The sequence below is a fragment of the Melospiza georgiana genome, chromosome 2 (assembly GCF_028018845.1).
Source record: "Melospiza georgiana isolate bMelGeo1 chromosome 2, bMelGeo1.pri, whole genome shotgun sequence".
NCBI lineage: Eukaryota > Metazoa > Chordata > Aves > Passeriformes > Passerellidae > Melospiza > Melospiza georgiana.
The window spans coordinates 71,269,629-71,282,258 of record NC_080431.1 but is presented as its reverse complement, the minus strand read 5'-3'; the positions used below and the strand labels follow the sequence as shown (position 1 = coordinate 71,282,258).

The 12,630-nt window shown below is 38.8% G+C and overlaps 1 protein-coding gene across 7 annotated transcripts in view; it reads left to right on the top strand.

Moving 5' to 3' along the window:
• FAT3 (FAT atypical cadherin 3) overlaps nucleotides 1–12,630 on the top strand; it is a 399,748-nt gene that overhangs the window by 264,417 nt on the left and 122,701 nt on the right. For all 7 annotated transcript variants that reach the window (XM_058019289.1, XM_058019288.1, XM_058019293.1 and 4 more), the window contains exon 4: nucleotides 201–262. In XM_058019289.1, the coding sequence (XP_057875272.1) occupies nucleotides 201–262 (62 nt within the window). The remainder of the gene's footprint in view (nucleotides 1–200; nucleotides 263–12,630) is intronic.

Below are 12,630 nucleotides of genomic sequence, written 5' to 3'. Positions count from 1 at the left end.
GATTCATTGCTGGTCAGAAAGTGATAATGGTTGGGCTGAGAAATAAAATGCTTGACAGCTGTCAAGAGATCTGTGTCTGATATAGCTTCAAATAGATTTTTTCCCCTTTGACTGTTTTAAAAATTAATTTGTATTCAGGTTGATAAAAATATATATTTTTCAATGATATTGACAATCAAATATCATCGTTTTTTTCACAGGTCTGATTACCACAACATCTAGAAAATTGGATCGGGAACAGCAAGCAGAACATTTTTTAGAGGTAAGTTTAAGTGGAAAATACATGTTAAGAGGTTAGCTGATTTTTGTAGTTTAAAATCACTTCTTGCTGTTCCAGGAGAGTGGTATTTTCCTTTCTCCTCATTTATAACAGAATCACACAAAGCTGGGAATTGCCTGATTATACAGAAGAAATAAAATATTTTGCACTTTGCAAGCGCATGAAAAAAAATTGAAAAAACTTGAACACTTGTTTTCCACCTCTAATCTACTTCAGTTAAGTCCTTTACTGTAGCTCATAAAATTTTTTTGTGGCAGAAATTTAGAATATCCAGAGCAAAATATTTTTAAAAAATATGTAGAATGACCCTAAGCCTGCCAAGACTTTTAGTCTCCCAGGTTAAACTGGTTTAAATTTTGCATCTTGGATCTAGTGTGCAACCTGATAATTTGGATGAAAGCAGACTTTGGACTTTTTGACATTCACTGCATTATCAGAAATTTTTTTTTAAGCTTTCACTTATTGGGACTGTTAACAATAATTTTCAGGTTAAAAATTGCCTTCTAAAAACAAGTATCTAAACCATTCCTTTGGTCCTTGTGATGAATGTTTCTCTTTATAAGGAGCTCACATGTGTTGGATATGAAGTGATATACTTGTAAAACTACTGGTTTTGCCACATGTGTTTTCTTTCACACTGCTGTACACCATGCTGTGGGGATTCGTCCTTTGGGTAAAAGTTCCTTGACTCTGTTCTTTTCTCTATTTGTGAAGTAAGGAATTCTTGATTCCTGTTGGTACAAGTAAAAAGAGCCATATTGTCCCACATAATCAATCACCCTTACTAGGAAATGCTCTTCAAATCCATACAAGCTAAAAAACATCTGGACACAACAGTTCCCAGTACAATCACTTTTTGACAGCAAAATGTAGTAAAATATATATTAGCATACTCATTAGGTTTTTTATTTGCTACAAATCCCAAATTGTTTTGGTTAGTGCAGAACACAGGAGAGAAGGGTTGATTATTACTATACAAGTTTGGGTTGGGTTTTTTTCCTTGATAATTCACTGTCGATTTTTACACATTCCATGTCATAAATAAAAGGAGGGAAATACAAGGATTTTTTCCCTTTTTAGGATTTAAGTTGTAAAGTTAGTAATGCAATCATGTATTCCAATAACTTCAAGTTTTCCAGTTTATACTGTCAGAGAAAATCACAAATGAAATAAAAGGGGAATTGATTTGAAGTGTGTCTGTTGATGAGAATCTTGGGTTTGTAAGTCTGCTTTGCTCTGCAGAGAAGGACTAGGTAATCCTGGTGGACAAGATAGCACAAAATAAAACACAGGAGGTTCCATCTGAATATCAGGAAAAAACTTCTTTCCTGTGAGGGTGACAAAGCACTAGAACAGGTTGCGCAGGGAGGTTGTAGAGTCTCTCCCTCTAGAGATACTGAAAACCTGCCTGGATGTGATCCTGCCCAGACAGCTGTAGATGAACCTGCTTTAGCAGGGCTTGGACTGGATGAGCTCCACAGGTCCCTTCCAACATCAGTGATTCTGTGATTTATGTGTTTGCCTCAGCGATCTCAGCGAAACATGCCACATACACATTTTCCAAGGGATTCCCATAGAGATGGGGAGTGCTACTATTAATAGTAAAAAGAAAACAAATTAGTTACTTGTAGGAATTCAGCTTTAGTCATCAATACAAGTTAATCTGTTCTTTCCCCTGAATCGCATCTTGCTTGAAAAAATAACATTCTGCACGATTTTTGGGGCTGAAGATGCAGTAGAGAGAACTTTGTGTCTGACACTGCTCCAAGGCTTGTGAATGGGGAGTGAGGTGGAGAGCAGGCTACGGAGAGGAGAAACACAGGAGCAGGGCGTCCTGCAGAAGTGCAGATATGACCACATTGTAAAGCCCTCCTGGAAACAGTGAGTGGGAAAGGGAATTGGACACTGTGGAGTCCCAGCCCCGGTGGTCAGTTGGCCCTTGGAGCTGGTGCTGAACCGCTGCCCATCGCCGCCTCCTGGGAGGCGCGTTCGGCTGCACATCCGCGCCTAGGCTGGGATCCAGGGCCAGGCTGGCCGGGCTGTGCCTGTTCCTGTGGCAAACTGAGAAACGTTTTCTGAAATGCCTGTCTGTCTGTGTGTAATTAACCCCCTGGGGAGGCCGTAATTGCCAAGACAGCCGTGGTTTCCCAGAAGTGCAGGGCTTCCCTTCCGGCTTCATTTCCCTTCTTCCAGGAGTCGGTCTGGTGTAAAGGAGCGCAAACTTGGCTCCCTTTGAAAAGCTCTGATTAGTTCTTGACCTAGCAACCCTTGCTCCCCTTTGCCCAGTGTCTGTGTGACCACTGAGAGACCTTTCCTGGATACAACTTTTAATTATTTTTAATAAGCCTGTCTTTGACAGAGACACTATACCCTGTAAGTACCTGCCTGCATTTGCTTAGCAAATTTCATTGTTAACAGTATTTCCACCTCTTTCAGAGAAGCTGTTAGGAAAATGAAGTGATACAGGGGAGCAGATGTTAGTTACTGTGGTTGTGTGTAGTGCCACTGCTTGTGTCCAGACCACCACTTGTGATGGCATAGAGTTGTTTTTCTGGAGTTGTCTGTCCCTGTCTGTACCAGAGGAAATATGAATTATCAGCAAGGACTGGATGTGTATTTTTAAGGCTTCCATGCTTAGGAAAGGTGACTTTCCTTCTAAGTTGCATGAGAATTCTGTTGCAAAGTAAGTACTGAGGCCGAGGTCAGATGAGAATTTCTTCTTCATTCCTCCTTTAATTGTCTTTAGATGTCTGGACCTGTGTCCACATGGATTTTTTTAATGGTAATTCAGGCTGCTGTCACAGGACTTAAACTTACCAAGAGTATGTTCCAGTCTGAGTGCAGAAACGTGTCTAGACCCTGAGCCAAAAGATGCACAAAGAAGTCAGAATTTGACTCCCCTTTAAAATCATTGGGATTTTCTGTTTGCTCTGGTGATATTTTTTGGGTATTGTTTGTTTGTTTTGTCATTTTGGAAGGAAGGGGTAGAAAAAGAATTGCTTCTCCCAGGTTTTTCATTGATTGTGATGATGTTTTTACCTCCCAGGTTGAGGGCTTAATTTTTTTCTGACACATTTAGAATGCCTTGCAAAGCTGCAACTTGTATTCAGTGCTTGTTATCAGGTAGAATTTTACTGCTAAGGTTTAAATTGGGTGTCACTGGATTTTATACAGGATGGTCTCTTGCTTTAGTGAATTCTTATTAATGGACTGGTTCTGCCTGAAATGGGAGGAAAATGACCACTTGATTACATTACTTTCTCACATGAAGCAAGACAAAAGCATTTGTTCTATTTCACAGACTTTCTCAAATATTTTGTCATTAGGATGAAGTATTTAAATAACAGTCTGAAGGAGGAAAGGTAATCCTGAGAGCTACCTGCTTGCTTTGCAAGTGAATGAGAATAGTGATGTATTTTCAAGTGAGGTGCAAGTTTCAGGTGGTTTGGCTTTATTCTCCTTCAATAATTGAATACATCATCCTCTTCTTTCCTTCTTTTACTCCTCCTTCTTCAGCATATATGTTGTCTTCTAATAATTTCTATGTTAATACTTCACATTCTCTTCTCATATTATGCTCATTTACTAAAAAGAAGAAGCTAGAAGTGGAGAACGTTAGTGGAGTTTGAGCTATGGAAAAAAAAAAACCCCTTCACAAAAATAGTCTGTCAGTTTTTTTCTGCCCTCAGTTTTTGCAGATGCCTCCTAATGCTGGTTGACAGTTCTACAAACTCTAGTGATTTTGCTGTGTGATTTTATTGAAGCAGCTGCAGGAGTGGTGGAGGTCCTATAATAAGCATAAAAATTAAAGCATTTCATGCAGGATCTGCATCCTTGTGTGGTGTCAGCTGATTCTGAGATTTCCAGAACATGAATAGTTCCTGGTCTGCTTTCTAGTGTACATGGGCAGCTTGGTGGGAGAGGATTGTTGAATCCAGGCTACAATTCATTAACTTGCACATTCAGCCCAGAAAATGGATCTGAGCACATTTTCTCGCCCTGAGCAGTTTCTAAACACTCTGTTACAGAGCCTTTGTTACTCATGCTTGCAACAAAGCCTCTGCAAAATGCACCCACCACTGAGCAGTTCAGCTTGTTGGGAATTGCTGTGTCAAGACCTATGTTTAGCAAAAGAATGAGCCAGAAGAGTTACAGGCTTCAGTGTGCAATTCTAGCAACAGTCTTTGAAACTTCATGATTGAAGGGGTGAATTGACTGTAGTGAGAGATGACCTCTCCATCCTCTTGATAATGGTATATAATAGTTGGTGGTTTTAAAGTGCTGAGGCTGTTTAGTCTCTCCCTGATGAGCCCATGCAGTGTGGGCTCTTCAGACATTTAGCCAATTTTGAAAATTATATCCGTAGTATCTGTCGGTCCAAAACACTAAAATAGCTATTTAAATTTACCACTGCAGATTCATTCACAAAATATCTTTTAACATTTGTCACAGTAAAAAACCTGTCTAGTCAAAGTGTCTCTAAAGAATAAAAGTAGCTGTTAATAAGCATGGTCAGAACTTTAAATCTCTTCAGAAGTGACAAAGCAACTGAAGGCAATAGGTTTAAAAATAGTGTTACAGCAGCCTTAGCCTTTCAAGGTCCAAGTCATGTACCCTAATTGAAGAGGAGGAGAAGTGGGAGCAGAGTACTGGCTTACTGCAGCTAATTTTTAGCCCTGTTAGTGCTATCAGAATGGTAAGAGTGCCTCTCAAGTGCCCTGCTTTTGTCACAAATCAGTATACACAGGCTTCATCAATCTTCCTGCTGCGAAGCTCCAGCACAGCGCTGGGGAGGATGGCAGTAACAGTGCAAGGGGTCGTAATGGAGACAAATTGCTAAATCTGATGTGAGTGTCAAAATACATGGGCTGAGTGAAACACATTGGTTTCTATTTACTGTAGGTACACTAAGGGTACAATAAACTGTGTTACATGGCATGTATTTATATGCAGTAATTAGAGGGAAACATGATAATCTGCTGTAATTGAAGCCTTCTAAAAAGAATTCAAATTTCCACTCATTTAATAGCGAGCTGTAAATGTGAGGGGAATGTTGATAGAGGGATTATAATTTTATTCCACTTGGAATTTGGTAAAGCATATCACTGTGGAAGTTGCTGCCGTGAAGTTTATGGCCACAGTTTGCAGGGGAAGAGGAGTTTAAAAACTTGCAAAGTGGCATTTAAAAATAGCACTACCTCTCAGTTCTTCCCACAAACACCACACTGGTGGCTCAGCATTGGACCAGCCTGTGTTCTCCACCAGCCTTCTCTTTTCCTGCAGCATCTCCCACACAAGAATTTGACAAATTTAACTTTGTTTTGTTGTTGAGCCTGCTCACTTGGGCTGTAGCCTTTGCTAGTGGTGATGCCTGAAGTCAGTGGTCCTTTGTGAGAAGCTGCAACATTTTCTGAAGAATATAGGCAGCTGTGTGGCAATATGCTCATGTATATTTTTACAGGAGAATTACAAAAGCTGGAGTTCATTGGGTTTATGTAGCTGAATAGTGCTCTACAGCACATTGATTGCTTAAATCCTGGATTACAAGTCTGTGTAAGCATTTGTTTCATGGTTCTTTAGCATTGCCCACATTTGGCAGAGAAAGCTGCATTTTTTCTCAGTGACATGCTGGTGATGGTGTAAAAATGAGGCAGTGTGTCTGATTGAACATTTTGTCTGAGGTTTAAATGGGTCCAAAGGCACATGCCTTTCCCTTTTTAACGCTGAAGCTTATCAGAAAATGCAGAGGAAGTTTAAAATATAGGTAAACAGCCTCTTTTTCCAGCTTGAGTTCAAAAAGTATTACTGGCTGTGCTTTCTGGAAATAAGAAAACTATTTTAACTATTTCTGAAACACCTGAAAGTATTTCTAGCTGGACAGTTTGTTTGTAGAGGCAGCCTTCTAAAAGGACAATGGAAGATGTATCAATGTCATCTTCAAATAGTGACACTGAACTTTAATGTCAACTTCAAAGTTAAGGGGAAAAAACAAAAGGAAAAAAAAGGAAAGGAAGCAAAAAAGAAGAGAGGGAGGGTGGGGAGGAAAGAAAGGGAAGAAAACAAACAGTTCTAAAGAAAATCAAAAGCATGTTCATCTCATATTACCTCTCCAGAGGGGAAATCCACCTGGCCAGTGTGGTGTTGGATCTATCAGGGACACGAGGTCGGGGCTTAGGGGCACAGACTGAGCTCACTGACCCCGTGATGATCCAGGTTTCCTTCCTGCCCCCCGTGTTCTTCTGCTGCTCCCTTCAGAAACAGACAACAATTTTCCAAGGGCAGGGGGTGCTGGAGGTTAAACCTGTCCTCCAGAGGCAGATTTACATATGACATTGCACACTGCCTCTCATGTGTATTGGGGCAGAAAGTCTTACACAGCAAAATGAGGGAAGAGTCCTGGTGTGATCCATCTGTCTGCAGTGACAAGAGGTCTCCTCAGCTAGATTGTTGTCTCTGACTTTCGTGATCTGGTAAGATGAATAATTATCAAGTGCATCACTGAAAATATTACTAATTCCATTGGTAAGCGAGTGGTCTCTGTGCAAGAGATATGAAGAGGAATTTTAAACAGCAAAAGAATTAAGGTATCGTGTTTTTACAGATGGGTCTCTTTTATTATTACAAATTTCAATAGCTCCCAAATGTCCTATTATTTTAGATAATGTCTTGAGAAGTAACACAAGTAACAGAGCCTAAGCATTGGGAAAACTGAATTTAATAACACTTTTCTTCATGCACATGGAATCTTAATTATGTTTTCTTATTAAATAAGAAAAAATACCTCCTTATAAATTTGTAATAATGGTGCAAATTAGACTTGGATTGAAAAAAAAAAAGAATTATGTATTCCATCTTAAATTCAGGTAGCCACTGGAAAATATGCCCACAACTCTGATGACACAATATATGTACCAAAGGGAAAGGGCAAGAATGGGTCTGTGTATATCAAGTAGTGATATAGCAGTGACCCTCAGCTCATTTTACTTACTCAATGAAATACCAATAGCCTTGAGTGACTGAGTGTGCAAAGAACGTCTGTGACATTTCCATAAAATGTGTTGACTTCTAGGTTAACCCTGAGGATTCTCTGTTTACTTTTTCACCTTATGCTAATAGCTGATTTCAATCTTAATTTTTAAGATATTAATAATAATAATAATAATAATAATAATAATAATAATAATAATAATAATAATAATAATAATAATATCATTCTTTTAACTTTCTCATTATTAGTTTGGTTCTTTTAAAATTGTTTTGCACATGCTAATGCCAGGATCGTGTCAAGGACAGATACACTACTGACAGCTCCATGAGTGCATCATTTATATCAGAGTACCTGACTCTGGCCTCTCTTGGAGAGTGTTTAAGCCATCCAGCTAATCTGACACTGTGTGGAAGTTCTTACATGGCAGGATTTTAGTCCAGCAATAAAAATCTCACATTTGTTTGGTAATCTATTTTATTGATACCAAATACCAATTATAATGAAGAAAAGCATTCATCTTTTCTATCTTTAATGAGCTTCCTAAGTAAAAAATCTTCATAACTCAATATGCAAAACTGTGGGATTTTGTTGTGAATGCTTGATGATTACAGGAATGAGCCAGAGCTTACAGACCTTCTATAGGTGTAGTGTAAGCTTGTGTTAATTTATTTGGTATTAAAATAAGAAAGCATAGCTCATATTTTATTTATTCCCTCCTCAGCTCATAGAGAAGATTTGATTTTCCCAGTTCATTGACATATGATGAGAGATGTACCATCTACAGTGGAATACTGCCCCAAATACATTTTTACTAAATCATGTTTCATTGGACAGGGAGTCTGCTGGAAATGGGCAGGGAGCAATTGGTATTATCACCCAGGATAAAAAACTAATTAATTACCTATTTAGATGAAAATCTAGCCCAGTATCAAGATAGAGATAATTTTGCATGTACTCATTCAAGTTTATGTTTTGAAGATCTTGGCAAGATCAGAGTCACCCAGGGCTGAGGCTTTGGTTCATACACTGCTGTCTGCCATGGTGGTTGTGTCTCATTAGAAAAATCACATTTCTGATTGCCTGCAGTTTTGCTTTAGTCAGGGAATGATTTGCATATATCTGACATTTGCAGAGGGAGGGAGGTTGTTTTACAGATTTCATGAATCACTGACCTGAACCGTTGGGTCATGAAATGAATCTCCTCAAAGCGCAGCTCTGTTGGCTTTTTCATGCTGGGCATCAAAATGCCTCTTTTAGGATTTTCCTTGTAGACCCACAGCATTCTAGCAGCAGGTCTTGGCTCTAAGCACCTCAGCATGGAAGGAGATATTCAGCTGATAGACTTTGCATGCTATCTTATCAGGCGTTTTGCAAAACTTTTAAAGGCATAGCAGAAAAGATACAATTGTGCCAGGAAGGAAATCCAGCCTGCAGTCAGTCACCCTGCAAGGTTCTGAGCATCTCTTGGGAGCCTAGGGGTGTATCAGCACTTCCTTGACCCTCTGGACCTAATTAAAATCTCACTAGACTCAGCATCATGGTGTAGTGCAAGAAAGTTACCTTATGATTAACTAGCATAGTATTAAGACGTGTGTGATGTCACTGTGGAGAGGGGAAAGTATTATGCTGGGGGCTAGTTCAATTTCTTTGCTTATCCTGAGTGGTGTGCTTAGTCTGGCTTCAGTAGCAATGATTTTCCTAAACTTATCCCTAATAATCCGAGGATAAAAGAATTAGACAGTGGTGCCCATGGCTGCATTTCCTCAGGTGTGTTGGAAATGCATGAGTGAACACATGAGAGAAATGCAATTTAAAATATACTCAATAACTCTCTCTTCTCTTTGCAGAACTACGAGATAGCAGAGCATTAGATCACTGCAAATGGGTGGAAAAGTATTATTAAAACATCAAGTTTTATTGCATACTTTGAAAATTAGGTCTGCACTTGTGTTAAATGCTGTTGAAACAGAGAGAGATGTATTAGTGGTCTTCCTTCTTGTTTTATAAATCATTCCTCATGCTAAGCTTGTGAAGGCAAATTCTGTGGTTAATCTATATCAAGCTTTTCTTTTCAGTCAGGATTAAGAAGTTTAGTCTAATGTTGCTTTCTCACTGAGGGATTAGCTCACAGATTAGCTCAGGGCTAACAGGTTTTTTCTTCATTGTATGTTTCTTAAGATCGGTGGCTCCCTTTTTTATGGGCTGAAGCCCACCTACCATGCCCAAATTGGTCTCATATATTCTTTCAGGGTGTCTCTCTTGCCAGGCTCTGTGCTTGGTGAAACAAAGACTCATTGTGCAGGGTGCACAGCTTTGCTAAATCTTCACATTTTTATATGAATGTACCAATGTTTTAATCTTCTGCAGAAGCCACAGGAAATCTTTCACATGATTCGAATCTATTTTAAATATACAGAGCCTTTGTGTTATGTGAATTGTCTGCTTTAGTGCAATATCATGTTTTTTGTAGCATGGGTAATACCCATCAGCTGCCAGACTGTTAATTTATGTCTGTAATGTTTGAGCACACAAACATGCATGCACATACACGCATTTTGCAGAGGTCTCATTTTCCTGCCTTCTCAGCTAATACCAAGCTGAGAGTCGAATTTAGGGCAGGGGAGCATCTTCTTCCTCAGTTAGGAATGCATTGCATCTGTACTAAAATCCTTTCTGGGCATAGGAAATCCTAGTATGCCTTTTAATTAATCCATCATTTAGAAAAATGCCCTTAAACAAGATTTGCATCCATTTGTTCTTTCTCCCTGGGTGATCTGTTTTCAGCTGTTCCAAATTCAGGCTTGTTGTTGCTAAAAAAAAGTTGATTCTGCAATTTTTTCACAGCAACTTCCCTTGCCACCACCATTTATATGCACCAAATCCAGCCACCCAGCAATACCCTGTGCAGGGATCCCAACACTAACTCTCCAATTCTGCTGTCTTGAGTGAGCCTTGGGTTGATTTGACACGTGTGGTTTGTCAGTGCTCTGTCCTCTGATTTTTTTTTTTTTTTTTGTCTTTCCCCTCTTAGTGCTTTTCTTTTTCATGGGTTTATCATTTTCATACATTAAAATCTCAGCATTTCACAAAACTGCCCACCAGTCCAGTCCATGCACTTGATGAGAACCTTTTCCCAGTACACAGTGAATGCACAACATTTTCTTTGAGCCTCAGCACATCTCAGAGTCTTCTCACTGTAGCCTGTAATGCCCTTCAATATAATGTATTTTCCCTCTTTTTCTGATCTTTCAGATCTTTCCCACATGACCACACTGTCCTTCCACCATATAATCCCTAAACATTCATATTGATCAAGAAGGATATACTGGATGGGATAGGAAAATGTCAAGCAAAATAGTGGTGATTTGAAAAAATTGTGCCATTTGGGGTTTTCTTTTTTCATTTTAAAAGTAATTTGTTATGGTAAAAGGGCATCATTGTGTGAAATGTGCTGAAATAAGATTGGAGTTCTCAGCATAATTTGTAACATGACACAAATTAAGGTATTTACAAGATACCTAGAGATAATAAAGCCTCTAATCGGGTTGAGAATCAGTTTACTAAGCATAATTGACACTTTTTTTCTCCCTAAATATATTATCACATCACATAAGAATCCTAATGTTTTTCTTATCTGACTTGAGCTAGATAACAATCAGAGACCAAACCGTTATTTTACTTTTTATGAAGATATGATTTAAACAGAAAAGTACAAAGGCCCTGAAGCATCAAGTGCAAAGAAATCGGCCCTCAAAACCAGTCATTTTCTTTTCACAGCCTAACAAATTTCAGTTGTCAAGAAACGAATTAATCTCATCATTCTCAAATGTAATATTGCTGTTTGCTAATCTCTCATGATACGGAGACACTGAAAATGTTATCATAGCAGTCCTAAAGTACATTTTATGGTTTGGCAAAAAAATAATACTTTCTTTGGCAAGGAATGTTCTAAATATTCAAAAGCAGGGATTAACATGAGCACTTGAGAGCAAAAATGTCAGAATCAAAATAAGGAGTTATTTTTTCTCACATTCCCTGGGAAAGTAAAAAATACAAATATTGCTAATAGCAGTCCAATTCATGGCTTTGACTTTTCTGAGATCCAGCATGTTATCTTTAATCCAGATACCAGTAAATAAGTTCATATTTTCTTCGACAACCTCAAATAGATCTTGTTTTCCCATTGCATTTTTTTGTCTTCCACTATCCTTCTAGATAGTTATTAAAGTGTTGTATAAACTAAAACAAGTGTTCTTAACTCTCAGATTTTAAAGACTTCATAGGGAAAAAAAATGGAGAGAATATAAAAACATGGTTTTTTGTATTGCCACACTATTTTAAAACCCTAACACTTGACCACAGTTTAAAAAACACTTGGAAAATTTCCACAAAATCATAAATTTTAGACCACACATTTTAGCTAAGCTGAGCTTTATTATCTGGTACAACAAAGTATGCCAAAATGGCATGATATCTGATGACTGAGAGGGACAGAAGGCAGTGAGGGATGTCTGTTAGCATGGTCTCAATAGACCATAATTTGTAGCAGAAGGAATCAAAATATTAACTGACATGTGAGATTAATTTGCATTTACTCCTTATCCTTCTCACCAAAACCCTGTTGTTCAAATGGACCTGCACAAACTCTCTCTGTGTAGCTTTGGACATATGTTTGTGGGATTGAATTGAATACTAAAGCCTGTTCTGTCCTTCCCACTGGCATTTACCAAGTGTGTGTACAGTTAAGGATCTTTCACTATTTTTGTTGCAACGCACTAAGTACTGCCCGAGTGCAGTCTTCTCTGCAGCACCTCAGCTGGGAAATGACATTTTAAAAGTAAAATAATACTTTCTTTGAATGCCTTCTCTTCAGGCATTCAGTTCTCATAATATCTGACTCTCAGTGTGAAAGTATCAATTGAAAGCTGTGGCTTTTTTAATAAAAGGAAGTCTGAAGTGTACAGAAGATGTGTTATTTCTGCAGCCCTGGGAGGGTGCCTGATGATGGATCACAGTGGTGATCGGATGCCCAACTTCCAGCAAGCTGCTCAGGTCCCAAAAGAAATCCTTGCTGCTGCAGCACAGTGCTCAGCATGAGGCAGTCATTTATCCAGCTTCCTGACAAAGCACATTAGCCAGCTCAGGGCTGTGGGCTGTTTTTCAGCTCATTCAGTTCTTGCAGAGTTAATTTGGTGTCCCCTTCCCTCTCTAAGCTATAGCGGAGAGCTACCTCATGACTTCCTAACTTGAGACACATCCCTGGTTTCTCTGGAGTGCAGTAAGCTCCACTAGCCCTTGAATGCCTAAAAGGTAGTAGCTGAATAAATTACACATTTGCGCTCTATTTTCTGGAGGTTATTGA